The 15,698-nt window shown below is 31.1% G+C and overlaps 1 protein-coding gene across 2 annotated transcripts in view; it reads left to right on the plus strand.

Annotated features, from left to right (window-relative positions):
• Positions 1-2,532: 2,532 nt before the first annotated feature.
• LOC148621013 (uncharacterized) overlaps positions 2,533-15,698 on the plus strand; it is a 45,453-nt gene continuing 32,287 nt past the window's right edge. The window contains exons 1-8 of one of the 2 annotated variants that reach the window (XM_088574997.1): positions 2,533-2,634; positions 7,588-7,739; positions 8,468-8,515; positions 9,723-9,786; positions 10,110-10,146; positions 11,433-11,491; positions 12,441-12,541; positions 15,024-15,222. In XM_088574997.1, coding sequence (XP_088431123.1) covers positions 7,612-7,739; positions 8,468-8,515; positions 9,723-9,786; positions 10,110-10,146; positions 11,433-11,491; positions 12,441-12,541; positions 15,024-15,222 — 636 coding nt within the window. In that variant the 5' untranslated portion in view covers positions 2,533-2,634; positions 7,588-7,611. Of the gene's footprint in view, positions 2,645-7,587; positions 7,740-8,467; positions 8,516-9,722; positions 9,787-10,109; positions 10,147-11,432; positions 11,492-12,440; positions 12,542-15,023; positions 15,223-15,698 lie in introns of both variants that reach the window. The other variant, XM_088574998.1, reaches the window with a different exon arrangement.

A 15,698-nucleotide genomic window follows, 5' to 3' on the forward strand; every position in this document is an offset into this window, starting at 1 on the left:
TTTTTTCGTCAGCATCGGGAGTTAAAAATCTACATTGTTAAATTGTTACATTGTTACATGGGGGAAATATTGAATCATTATCTTTTTCTATCCATGGCTGACAATGAGTAAATAAGGTTTTTAACTCAAATATAGATTTTTTTCAAAATAATCTCAGCCCCCCTCCCCCAGTATAAAATAAAAATGTCAGTGTCTTAGTTTTCGAGAAATGCCCGGGAAGAGGAAGATTCCTAAATCCTTGAATGAAAATCTTACATCTAACACTTCTTCCTTATTTGACCTCGAAAATACATAGACCTGTAGTTACAGGTCTATGGTAAATATAAGATAATAGTATATATTGAAAAAAATACATCTCAGACACGATTATTGGAAGACTATTAAAGTGTCTTCGACAAAAGAAAATAACTACATGTAAGCATGACATCAATCAACTTTCGATTTGGAAAAATATTTACTTTAAAATAATTAAGAAAAACGCACTTTGCATTCCCGATTAAGACCGAGCAAACAAAGATGTCAGGTTAGCTCGCTCAGAGAGAATATGCCAGTTTTGCACTGTGAATTCAATTGAAGGTGAAATTCACTTTATTCTTAATTGCCTTCTCAATAAAGATGCACGGGAAGAAACCATGGCTTATGTATATACAAGTTATCCAAATATAATTTAGTTATAAGTGCATGATATCAATCTATTTATGTGGAATAGATTATGTCAAATGAGGACTTACAGTTCAAATCAAAGTTACCAACAAATAATACAAAACTATTTTGAATTTTTGCATATTCTATTCAAAGTTGACGGAGTACTTAGACTTAATAATGTCCACAAGAAAAAAATCATAACAATAATATCATGAAATATATAAAGTAGTTTATTACATAATTACAAAAGTTACCCTCTTCTGGCTGACTCTCTATTCCACATAACAATTATTATAATTATGTATATGTCACAGGGCAAATTGGAATCTAGTAGGATCTGGAATCATCCTAGGACAATTTGGAATTCCAATTTGGCCTTGATATTAACCAGTGTAAATTGGAGTTCTAATTTGTCCTCGGACAAATTGAGATATCTCAATTTGCTCTAGGAGGATTCTGGATCATACTAAATTTTAGAAAGATTTCGAATCACACTAGATTAAATGGACAGTCACAGGGGGATTCCGTATATTTCTGAACATTTTGAAAGTAAAATATGCCTATATGTGATTGATGAAAATGTTGAATGTTGTTGGACATAATATATTCAATTAACTACATTTTGAACACGATTTTTTGAAGAACAAATCTTTGTGATCATCCATGTCAAGTTCTATTTAAGTTGCAAAAATAAGGTAAATTTGTGAGCAACACTTAAGATCTGTGTTCAAAGGATTAAGCCCAAAGGTTAATCCAATTACATTTGTCGCAGAAAACTTACCATAGGATATTTTTGGTTTAAGAAATACACAAAAAAACTTCAATTTGACAAAATTTATGAAATCACGGAAATGGAAATAAAATAATAAAAAAAGAAACAATTCAATTTACAATCCAACCGCATAAAATACTATTTATCTTTGCATTTCAAACTTTAAGCCAGTAGAATCCAGAATCGCCCTAGTGCATATTATTTCTCCTAGGACAAATTATTTAATTCTAATTATCACCGGTTAAATTCCAGGGCATTGTCATAGGAGAAAATAGAATTCCGATTGGCCTTAAATTAGGGACTTTATATTACTATGTTAGTACTATATAAAGTCCCTGCTTACATACATCAGCGATATAAATATATTTCTGCATACATTCACCTATCGGTACACAGAGCAAAACGAAAACAAGTGTGGCATAATTGGATAAATCATAGACCTGAATTTGAATAGATACAGGTCTATGTTTATAGTCAACTATTAAAAATCTCCGATAAGCCCAGAAAATGCAGCATAGAATATAGGATATTGTCTAGAGTATTTTTTATTTTCCAAATTACAGGATCCATAAAGAGCATATAAATCAAGTGCCGCCAGTTCCTATGTTAATTAAACTAGATGTAGACCATATGCATTTATATCTTTCTTTCTTTCTTTGTTGTTGTTGTCAGAATTTACATACTTTGTTTCTATTGTTTGTGTTATGACCATTTACTGTAAATGTGTTAGAACAAATACAAATGTTAAATATTATTTAAGTAATTATAAGTATATATAAATTATATAACGGGGAAGATCAGGGATTTTGAAAGGGGTAGAACTGTCTATAATTTGACTACTTTTGTATTTGCATGACTATAAATGTAATTGTGTCTGAATTTGATTTAATAAAAAGCGTCTTTGTACGCATGATCATCGAACCACAGAAGTCTGAATAGTTTCGTTCCAGCCAACATTCTTTAAAAAAATCGTATGAACTTTTTTCTTCCAAGCTTTTATACCGATTTATGTCAATTAATACATTTTTTAATCTTAAATTTGGATTAAAAATATATAATCTTAGTAATTATAATAATAAAAATGAATAAAAATGTGTAAACATTACATTTTTTACGGTAATCATGTGACCTTCCAAGATGGCGGACGAGCGTAAATTTTTCTTCAGTGGAATTTTCGTTCAAAACTGAAAAGTTTCTAATTGAGTGATGGGGGCATGGTAATATATTGTAAATAATTTTAGAATGCAATGATTTAGAAATCATTATACATAAGCCATAAAGTTATTTATCAACCAGTTCTTGAAATTTTGTATGTTTTTATTTTGACTCAGAGTCAAAAGCTAACCTATAGGAGAGTTCTTCGTGATGTGACCAATTACCTATGATGTGGTTTTGGTTGGCAAAAAAATTCATTGCTTAGCATGGGGCATCAACTTTAAATTATCACAACTTTTTCATTTTTAAGATAATTATAAAAATTATTTTGGTTCCCTACACAGCCAATATATCTCTTTTTATCCATGTATTTTTTAAATAAATATTAAGTAACTAAACTATATGAGCATAAAATTTTAAAAATAGTTTGATATGGAAATAGAGAACATATAAATATCATTTCAAATTTGTTTTTGAAGTAAAAGAGTTATGAACTCCCATACAAAATATGAATTATTCTATCTAAAGGAAACATTTTACAGAATCAAAATTGGATATAAAATTACCAAGTAATAAAGTCTTGAAAATTGGGAATCTTATCATGAAATTGCCTATTGCTTCCTTAGTTGAATATTTGCCTACCAATTTGACACTTAATGATATGCAAAGTAGTGAATATGACATCACTAATGAGATTTGCGAACTCTCCTATACACTGTGTCACACATACCTGAAATCATCATTTGTCATGACTGATAGCTGAAAAACCAAGAGTTCGCTTTAAAATTTACTGGAAGCACCCTGGTTACTCCTTGCATCCACAAATTATAGCATCACATTTGTATATGACCCCATTGTAAGTTCTTTTTGGATAACATCCAGGTAAAAAATGTAGCACCAGGGTAATGTGATTACTCACAACCAAAAGAAACAAAAGTTAAATTAATGTGAAATTTGTTCACATCACAATGTGTTGTATCATCGGTGCTAATAATAGTTTTAGATAGTACACACGCTACTTGTGTTTATGCTACGCAATTTATAAACAGTCTGATATTGCATTTTTATTGACAAAGTAGTGAACAGTACATAAAGTGACAAAAGTAAAGATAATACAACATACTTATACATAAACTTTTGATTGAGAATGGCAGCAGCAGGATGAGAGTCAAAACCCCCCAGCAAAGTTTGACCATTGGGTCATAGGTGATGAGTTCAATAACTTAATCGACAATAACAAAGGAGATGGTCCCTTTGAAACTCCAACGTCCACCATCAGATCAATGGAACCAAAACAATGTGACTTTCAGAATACTTCCCAATAGAATAGAAAATTGGGAAAAAAGTAATTCTAGACTTTTTTAGCACAACAAACCATCAACATTGAAGAAAGGTGGTGTTGTAAAATTAAACTGTGATCATAAATTAGAGAAAAAATGCTCGATCACCATTAATTTCTATGATACTGTAGTAGTTATTCAAGGGGCCAAACGTAAAAAAATTTAAAGACATTTACTTCCAAAGTTGAAAAGCCTCATACCTGAGGGTGCCTCAAGATAATGATATAAACAATATGTAAATGTAAGCGAATACACTACTAACTTGATACAACTTTGATTGAACAGTCTGTCAAAATCACAGAAAGTACATATCCTCAATACATCAGAAACTTTCGAAAAAACACCTGACAACTAACAATGATACTTCGATACCCAACATACAAAGACAGAAAATGTATCTCCAGCACTGTTTAATATTGAAACTACATTGCAATCTTTTATTGTGAAATTAGCCTATGTAAAAAATCTTATTACCAACTATGAAAACCTATATCACAGATAATTCAAATAATCTTAAAATTAATCACTACAAAGATCAAATTGAGAATGTAGTGAAGAAAGTATCCCACTGTAAATCTGCCATCAATTCATTGCACACAAAAATGAATCTTATCGATACACAACTAAAGGAACAGAACAAAATCTTAGTAGAAAATATAACAAATATTATTGTGTCCTTTGAAAAACTCCAAAATGACAACAAAAATTTAATAGAAAGTATGCAAGAACAAATTGATAGCCTGCATTCTCGCCTTATGTCAATCGAACAAGATGGAGTGTCCATTTACCTCCAAGTTTGAATAACATTCATCATAATCAAAAAGATTATAGGAAATCCCCAGTTGTTGAAAATCATGACATCAATGAAACAAAAAAGAGGGTTGACAATAGAAACAACATAAAAGGTTGCGACTATTTAATATTAAGCATTTTCATTCTTAGAAGGATTCTACTCCATAGATTTAACCAGAATTGAAGTACAATGAATCATTTTATCAGAGGAGGGGCCTTGACATTTGAAGGTTTCTTAGAAAACCATGGTCACAATATTTCCTCCAAAAATGTGTCAATTCACTTTGGAACCAAGGACTTGCGGAAAAGTCGAAGTGTTATCAATAAGGAATATGAATACTTGTATGCAAAAGCAATCGAAACTTGGCCCAAGGCCAAGATATACATAATGCCAATAATCAGACAAAAAGACATAAACACAGAAGTAGGCCAATTTGGTTCTTGCGGAAGAGTGCGCAAAGTTTGAAAGTATCGCTTTGTTGGATAAGTTAAATCCCCGAGACGACGTGTTTCATGATGAAGTACATTTGAATAATACAAAAGGCTTGCCAGTAATTATGAAACACCTAAAATTTGGCATGAAAATGTATCTTAAAGAGCAAACATTCAGAAATAGTCATACAAAGGGCTCTGCACCAAGTCAAGGTGCACGACACAATGGCACACAACCATTTCCTCTTAATCAAAATTCTCGTCATATCCGAAACCATTATGATAGACTGTCTGTTGCTCCACTGCTGGATAACCCACGCTCACCTTGGGTGCTGCCTCCAACAAATTTTTCATCACGGCAGAATCCCTGGTCTTAAGATTTTAGAACTGTCAGATTATAATTATCACATTTATTGTCAGGACTCCTGAAATTTAGATATGTTTGTGTGAATTTTCAGTTTACCAGTGTATCGATATATACATTCCTCTCTTAAAATCATCGAACTAAAAGCAACTCAATTTTGCTGCATCGTTTTTCTTTTTTATTTATTTTTTTGTTTCAAACACCCCCCTAAAAAAAAAAAGAAAAATGTTGTATTGGTTTATATTTACACATACCTATGTTGTAAATTTGTCATATTATTTGTTTGTGAGCGATTTGATTTTAATGGAAGTTATGTATAACAGGTTTTACTTTTCATGTAATTTGATTTATACTTTCAATCAAACCAAAATTATGTACATTGTGTATATGAGGTTACTTGTCAGCTTTGTTGAAACTTGGTCAAATAACTTGGATCACAACAATAATATTCCTGATTTTTGTTTAATTGATCAAAACATTTTAAAAAACATGAAAAGGCCAGAAGAAATTCTGGTGGAATTTCTATATTTGCTAAGAGTACTTTCATCAAAGGAACAGAAAAATCACCCAGATATTCTATGGATCAGGCTTGATTATTCATATTTTAATTTAAAACGCGATATATGTATCACAACTGTCTAAAGGTCTCCTGAAAATTCGAAGTGTTATACAGAAGGAATTGAATCTGTTTATGACAGACTGTTGATCGACGTTGCTCGATATAGTAATCTAGGTTACGTCAGGGCGATTTTAATGGTTACACTAATACAAAACCAGATTTCATCAAGTATGATGATGATAGGAATATAGAATTAGATGATAAACATTATGTTACTGATAATGTAGTCCATGAAATAATTTGGACCACAAACTCATAAAGGAAAGTGGTAGGTTACTTTTAAATCTATGCCAAGAAACTGGTCTTAGGATCCTAAATGAGAGAACTAAAGGTGACCTTACAGGCAAATATACATGTATCACTTATAATGGCTGTAGTGTTGTAGATTATATGCTAGTATCTACTGATATATTAAATATAATCGGAGATGTCGCAGTACATGAATTCAGTTCTCTATCCAATCATTGCATTTTAAGCTGTTCTTTAACTACTAAATTTCATATAAATAATAATAATTCTAGTCAACTGGATCCTCTTCCTAATAAACTTTTATGGACAAAAGAGACAGTTGAATTATATAACCAAAAACATCAATAGTCTTGACAGCAAACAAAAAATTTGAAAAATTTTTATACACTAAATATGTAGATATTAATAATGTAGTAGAAGACTTTACTCTTATTCTTCAGGAAAATGAAAATAAAATCTGCAAAACTAGTTAAATTTCATCCGAAGAAAACAAAAACATATAGTAATAAAAATTGCGTAAATAGTATACTAATTTTTTGATTGGGAGACATGAAAACATGTTGACATTTTTACCATAGAAGCATACAATGTATATGTACAAATAGAGGAAACAAACAAAAATCTTTGAATTTTGTACATGTATATGCTGCTGGTTTGAGTTTTAGCCTTTTGAATTCTACTACAACCTGCTAAGGAAGCAGTCGTAACATACATTGTATCAAAACAACGTTTGAAAAATAGAATATACATGTATGTACAAGTTGTCACTTTACTATTTATAATTTTGCATCAACTTACCGATTAGTCCATTTTTTTCTTTACCCAAATTATTAGGTGAAAAAATTATTTTTAACATTTTTGTACATGTAGATATGCATGTATGGTAATAACTTTGTCTTAGACCAGATACATTTTTGTACTTGTATATTGATAAAAATATAATACAAATACAAATATTTTATTGTACAAATACATTTACAATAAATGGTCTAGACACAATAGTTATAAATATGAATACTGTGCATACATACCATGAGCGGTGGTTCATGTACCAATCAGTGATTATTCAAATTCATGAAATATAAAGGCAAATGTTGGAACAATTTAACATAAATGTATGATGTATCTCTCCAGACATTCTGGTTTTGGAAATACATGTAGTTTATTTCATTGTTACCTGTAGTAAATTTATTGATATCATTCATCAATTTTATTCTAGATATGAACTGTTTAGTATACAATCATGGAATCTGCTTTCCTGAAGTGCAAAGATATCCTTCATCTCATAGGTGAAAGTGAGGAGACACTATGGACGAGGAGAGATGCTTCAGTCAGTTCAGAAATAAAAGATATTGGATCTAGTATTTTAAGGTAAAACTGAATGGAAAAGATATATATCTATATTCAAATAAGAAAGGAGGGTTTCAGGGTCAGAGGAAATTTGCAACCAGCATTCAGCATACCAGTACAATTTAGTTTACATGTACTGCAAAAGTACTTTTGTTCATGGGGTACCAATTTTTGTGGTTTTCGTGGGTAGACTAAACCATGAAATTTGGTTCCCAATGAATAAGATATTCCCATTGATGTGTACCGGTATACTGAAAACATAAAAACCATGAATTCAAGAATCCACAAACTTGTGTTTCTTCCCTGAACCACGAAAATTGGTATCCACGAATTAAAGTACTTGCACAGTACTCTGTACATCCAGTGTTTGAAAATGGACATTGGCAATTTCAATAGATTATTCTGTTTATAATATCTGATTTTTTTATGGGATAATTTCAGCTGACGTGATAATCCCAAATAAGATACATCTACAAACAAATGTTTATGATTCTTAATAAATTTTCCTTTTGCTACTCAAGTACAAATAGGTACAACTTTAATGTATCAAAGAAGGGAAAATTTAAAAACTGACTGCAATATTCTAACAGAAGACTATGTATGTTATTGAAAAAAACTTAACAAAAAATATTTATTTTTTTGTACATTTATAATTCTCCATATACATGTACCTACAGTTAAACAGTGTGGTACATGTATATTGTAACTATTAAATATTGCCAAACATTCTTATATAATTTTTTTTGTAGAGAATGCAAATGTCTGAAGAAAACTCATGACCTTTTTAGTACATTAGAGTGAGTATTACAGTTGTAGCTTATTACTATAAACCAAGCTCTGTGGAGGGGACAGTATACCCCCTCTTGTTAAAAACTAGCCAAATATTTTTTGGCAAATCTTTCTGTAGGCCCCATAGAAATTGTGTTAGGAATTATCAATGCAAATAAAGTTAGTCCACTGGAGATATTGGTTATATTCTATTACAGAAATTTTACACTTTACCCAGTCAAAAGTATTTCACAATAAGTAGCAGATCCAGGGACATGAACATAGGAAGAGTTATTTTTAGGACCTAACAAATGTATACAGTCATTGATAATCTTAAGATATGACGAATCACCACCCTGCCTGGTTTTTTGGCAGAACCATACTAAATTTACTAAAGTCATCAATTGGAAATAGTTACATAAATATAGATATTTAATGTAGACAGAATGTGATCATGCTCTTGCCAGATTTCCATTTATGTTCTCTTAAGACTTTTTTCACAATATTTTACAAAGGGGTATGGTTGAATATATAGCTTTATCAAAAAACAAAGTTTTATCACAGTTAATGCATGTGTTGCATTAAAATTGAAGATGAGAATAAATAAAGTTAAAAAATTCAGCAATAATCACAAAATATTGACTTGTCTTTTTTAAATTTTAGCACATTGTTTTTAAGGACATTGTGGAGGGCCTGATGTTTTATGAGGATTTTACCCCTACCCCTTTTGGAAATAAGTGACTAAAAGGGGGAAAATTTGTGTCATCATTAGAATTGGTAGGAAAAGTTTAATGTTGATCCAATTTTTATGATTCAGATGTCGATCTATTCCTTTAGAAATTGTTTTAATTTTTTTATAGGTTAGGCTTATCTTTTTACTTGTAGTTAAAAGGGTGCAAAGTTGGGCCACCCCCAAATAAATCAACTTTTACTTTTGGTCTGATTTTGAATTTTTTCATTGGATTTTTTATGAAAATCCCTACCTGTTTTTTTTTCAATCAAATTTCAGGTCTCTCTTATCAAAGGTGTCAAAGAGGCCACATCCCAGAAAAAGAAAATTGATTTTTTATTAAAATAGGTGATTTGATTTTTATTCTATCAACTATTAAAATCCTTTGAATAGAAGAAGGTTAAATTTCTCAATAAATAAATAAAGCAAAACCTAAGAAAGGACTCGGATGTGCTTACCCCTTGAGTCTTACAATGGTTCTAAATTTTCTGCTTTTTTTTCTTCAGTAAAAGAAAATGTTGTTTAAGCCTCACGAACATAAAGACAAGCTTCGACAGTAGCTTTAGAGTGGTAATATGTCTTATGTTTATATTAATCTTTGAAAAAAGATGAAGAAATCAGAAAGTTTTCAGAACTACAGTCATAACAATAAAATGAAGAATATTTGCATTATTCTAATCTTTATTTTAAATGTTACAGGTCACATGTTAATAAATGAAAATAGAAAAACCTATTGCAAAAATTTGATATGCCAAATAACATCAGTTTTTTTTTAATGCCTGTACCAGTACATGTTCTAAAGATATTTATGCACTAATGATTGAAATACTAAAATTTAAAAAAAAAATTATTATCAGTATATGAATTATTTATGGTACATTTTACTTTTATAGGTAAGAAATGATGGAAGAGATAATGGCCTTGAAGAAGGTAGGCATAGTATTACATGTTAACCTGGGTACAAGTCTTTGCATGTGAAAACCCCAACCATCTGACAATATACTTTCACTCAAGACAGTGTGCAGTATTTGAATTGACCACTCTTTGATCTCTGCATCACTGGAGATGTTTGAAAATTTTTCTTTGGAATGTTAGAAAATTTAGATTTTTATACCTCACCCCAAAGAACTTGAGATAAAGGACACTACAGATGACGTGAAGTTAGCCTCATATCTTGATCTACACTTAGTGATCAATGGGAAAGGAAAACTATTGACTACAAACTATACGACAAAGATGATGACTTTTCATTCCATATTGTCAACTTTCCTTTCACCTGTGCCAACATCCCTTCAGCACCTGCCTATGGAGTTTTCATATCACAACTCATACATTATGCCAGAGCTTGCTGTTACTATGTACACTTTTTGTATTGTGCTAGACTTCTTACAATTAGGCATCTGGAACAGGGTTGTGTTGCTACAAGATTGAAGTCATCACTACAGAAGTTTTATGGTCGTCATTATTAACTTGTGGATTGTTATGGTGTATCCATCTTAACCATGAAAATTGATTTGCTCAAAGTGTCATAATTTTCCTTCCTTCTTTCGTCTACGCTGGACTTGACTTTTTATGAGCAATTTGGTGGGTGTTTCTAGGAAAGCAGAGGACGCTTACCTTACCGGGGCACCTGTTCATGCTCCCAGTTTTTAGTGGAGTCTGAATTGCTCATTTACTTTTGTTACTTTGTGTATTATTTTGGTTATTTTATGTTCTTTGTTGTGTGTGTCTTTTCCATATCTGATCTTTGTCCAAGGATGACATTCTTTTGATTTCTGCTAGAATCTTCATTCCCCTTGTTTACTCTTTTATTCCTTGTTTCTGGAGGTACAAATAGTAAAATGGTGGATTATTTCATACCACTGCCTGACACTTAATTAATGGAGAAGTCATTTGGAGAGTTATCTCCAATACATATGTATTACATCATAACATGTATGCCCAATGATAAAAAAGAGATATGGTGAAGTTCCTTTTAAACAATAGACTCTTTACTGCTACCTGTACTCGTAACCAATGAGAAGTAAGTAGTATTCTTACATGTATCTGATGCAGTAAAAATATTACCAGTGTCTAGTATTTTCCATAAATAGTTAAATACAAATCAAAAGTAAGGATATACCATAAAGTCACCCAAACTTTTCCTTTTAGAATATTAGAATAGAATATTGGCTTAATGTGATCTGTTATCTGATATGTATGTTATTTTGTTTTAGGGGCAATGATGAAATCTTGTATAGATGCTTTACCATTGGTAGCTGAGTTAGATGAAAAGGTTTGGTTTAGTTCAGTGGTACATAGAGGTGACAGCAGTTTTGTAGTCATGACAGAAAATATTGCAGTGAGCCTGATAGGTGTGATATTCTGTCGAGACTTTCAAAACTGATGTTATAATGTTTATCTGGGACATCATAGTTGATGTGATGTGATGTTGTCATTGAATATTGCAGTTATATTTTAGCATCACAACAGTATCCTGAGATAGAAAATATCAGGCCGTAAAAGCAATTGAATAACGATAAAGTTGCTGATGAATTCATTTCTCATTCCAATTTATACTCCATCTGATATTTGTTGTAAACAAGAGGATACAATGTGATTGAAATTGAAATGGGGAGAAAAGATATCCAAACTAGTTATGTATAACTGGTTTATTTGCAATGCCAATGTCAATTTTTCTTTTATTGTGTTGGTAAGTCATGAGTTATTTCCAACTCTCTGGTGGCAGCGTGACAACTGCTCGTTTCATGAAATTTAAAGAATATACCTAGACCAATAGCTGCCATTTTACTGAAAAGAAAAATAATCTTTATTAAATCATAAGAGAAATGCATATATATATCATACATGTAGTTTTAGGAATTGTATATCTCTGGAAATCATCTCTTGTTTAATTTCCACAAAAATAATAAACCTGCATTAGGCGTGTTGATTATTTGGTCAAAATTAAATTATCAAGATGAAAACAAGTGATATACAATTCAAATTCAGTGTGAAATCTTAATTTTTATTTAGATTATTTAGATACAGTTTATATCAAGGGAAGAAGTGAATTTACTAAATGATTTTCATGTGAATGATCCATATTTGTTATATTTGACTTAACCAGTATAGTAAAATTTCTAAATCATACTCATGATGTAAAACAAAAATCTGTATATTGCTTTCGAAAAATCTGAAAAATTAATATGTTGGATTTGATAACTTAATTCTTATTTTCATAGGAATTTAGGTTATTCAGATATGCATACATGTGTGCTGCCTACCCTGTGTTAGGTGCACCGGACCCTCCCTCTCCTCAGACACCACCTATACAACCTGTTAGGTAAGTTTCAAGAGACTGTACAAACCAGGAAGGTAAGTTTCAAGAGACTGTACAAACCAGGAAGATCCTATGATATGGGTGGCACAGGATAAATTTTATCCTACACAATTTTTTTTGTTTCAAAGAATTGTAACTCATAATAGTGTCAGGAAGAACAGAGATTTTTCTTTTTCTTGATCAAAAGTGGATGACTTAGAATATGTATTCCAAGGTCCCTAATATATCAACTAAATTATGAGCAGATCAAAGAGTTATTTCCCTTTATTTAAAGTTTTGTAGTGCTTTAAGTTTGATTTATTTCTTTCTTACCATTTCAGTTAATTACAAAAACAAGATTCATTTTTGAGGAAACATGAATGGATGAAAATTATTTGAAAATAAAATTCTGCATGTGCCCTCCACTGCCTAGGTCTTCTATGCTTCAAATTGAAGTATCAAGATATCAGTGTCCTCTGTTTTTTTTTTCAGTAATTATAACTCAATGAAAAAATTCTTTTAGCTTGATTGTTATAAAATATTAAATTGATGAATAAAACACATGATATGCTGTAACTCATAACTGACATTTCTTTGGATGACAATCATGTATTATTTGCAGTATAGCTATTTATGGATTTAAATTAAGCGTTTTTGAATTTCATAGTTTATACTAAGTGACTAGATATAAGGGGAATTCTTAATAGTTCAGTGCTGGAATCAGTAAATATTGTCTAGAGGTGTTGCTGAAGGCAATAGTTAGGTTTGATGGGAAGGTAATCTTACTCTCTCTGTCAGTTTGTTATACATTTTATTCCACCAGAAACAACTTTCTTCCATAAATTGGAGTTTTTTGAGTTATAATGACCAATGAAAGAGGAGATCATGCACACTAGTCTTTACTAATGCATAATTCAATCAAAGAGTAATCAAGGGAACCAAGATTCTAGCGGAAATCAACAGAATGTAATCCAGGGACAAAGACCAGACACACACAACGAAGAACATAAAATAACCAAAATAATAGGTACAAAGTAACAAAAGTAAGTGAGCAACTTGGATTCCACTGAAAACTGGGAGCATGGACCAGGTGCACTGGTAGGGTAAGCGTCAATCAAAGGCATGGGAAAAGTGGGGCAAATACAATGGTGTATTTTAAAAAGTTGTATTTGCATCTAACCCAAGATATTTCAGTATCTTTTATTGTTTACAACACTGTGCAAAGACTCCAAATGAAACTAAATGTACATGATATAATATGAATAAAGCCCATTACATTTTTCAACTATCAAGCATATCTTTTCACAGACAATCTAATATGAACTCCATTAGCTTTAATCCAAATGAAAATTTATAACTTCCTGACAAAATGCTGATGTTTGGTCACCCTTTGTCTGGCATTGTGTAGAAATATATGTGAATTAGAGAAATTGGCAGTATTTACACATAGACCATTACTATTAAAGCCTTGAAATATTGAAGTATTTCACCTAAGTTCTCTCAAAAGAGGATTCTATTTTAGCACAATTTTATCTGAATATAAATGTTAGTTATTGGAAGCAGACTAGGTTAATGACAAAAGTTATGTTTAGTATTGGTCTCTGAGGATTTTATTAATGGCATGAAGCATGAAATATATTTTCAAGATTGTAAATATTGCAGAAAAGCAACTGCAAAATGCAGTGACCAATTACCCACATTTGGTTTACTCTCAACTTTGATGTATAAAATAATAATAAACTTTTGATGTCATTTTGATGCGGAGTAAATAGAAAAATTGAATTAATTTTGCAGGTACTATTTTTCAGGGTTGTTGCCCACTGTGCAAATAATAATTAACACATCACAAAGAATGGTATTTGACCTTTATTGCCCTTAAATGTGTTCATTAAAGTTACCCATGATAGATAAAAAATTTACTCCATATGCGTGATTAGCGTAATTAGTGGATTAAATGACTGTAAACAAATATTTGACACCTGTTTAGAATGGTAATTAGCTTTGGGTAATAAAATTGCCACTATCGCCACTTGAACTATTTGTTGGATTAAACTGTCAATATTTTTTGTACTTTTAAAACTCTAGGTGACTAAATGAGGCCAGAATGTTTTCGCCTTTCTGAATGGTCTTTCATTAATGAAGAAAATGATGTAAGCTAGAAAAATTTCTGATCACAGTCAAAGTTGAGGGAAATGAGGAAAGTACATGCATTTCTTGTGAATGAAATTCCTTGTCTTTTCACTTGTTCTGCCTACTTTTCTAGTGTTAAAAACAGAATTTCTCAACACCCGTTTAACTACTGCAAGCAAAAAAATCACTGCACAATATGTAGGGGACTGCCCAATTGTGATGTTAAACAAAACTAATCAGATGTGTCATTGAATCCTGCCCAACAATGTTATGGTAGAAACTGTTGAATTGTCTAGCATTGAAGAATAGTTTTTAACTATCCAGTTAATTTTATATTAAATCATATACTGTGGTATAATGATTAATTTCTCTGTAGAAGGAAGTTTCCTGATTTTAAGTCCCAGATCAGCCAAAGTAAATCAGAAAGTGATATAGAAGATGAAACATCCATTGTTCCTGCTGAGACTTTGTTCGAATTGTTACGACGAGTCTTTAGATTGAGTCATAACACATTTTATGAGTATGAGGTCTACATAAGAAATTTGTATGGTAAAAAAGATGCTGAGCCTAATAGGGTAAGATTTACTCTCAAGAAATATCTATCAAGTATTTTTTTTATTTGTTTGTATTTTTGCTATATTAACTTTTTATTTAGTATCAGGATGTAGAATTCAACTGTTTTGTTGATTTCAGAGAGGCTGAAACAATAATTTGAATACACAACTACATAGTTCTAATTTTCTTTCACCCTGCAACCCTCCTCTATTTAATTTTGAACTGGACATATCTATATCCAGATAATAAAGAAAAGAGTTCCAGGGCAAAGAGATATTGGAACTAACATCCAGACTGATTTCTTGGTTGCACTGTTGATAATACCTAAACCAATATATCACTTAGTTAAGCATTACATTCATTTCTAAAAAAACTCAGTTATATATAATTGTCCAGTTTCTTATGACGACAATTATATATCAGTTTGATCAGTTTATTTAGTAGTACATGTAGTGCCGAAGCGAGTACATCATTTTATTTACATAAGATTTGGGGT

This window comes from Perna viridis, chromosome 3 (assembly GCF_037379345.1).
Source record: "Perna viridis isolate PV_CMFRI_1.1 ecotype Kerala chromosome 3, ASM3737934v1, whole genome shotgun sequence".
Classification (NCBI taxonomy): Eukaryota; Metazoa; Mollusca; class Bivalvia; order Mytilida; family Mytilidae; genus Perna; species Perna viridis.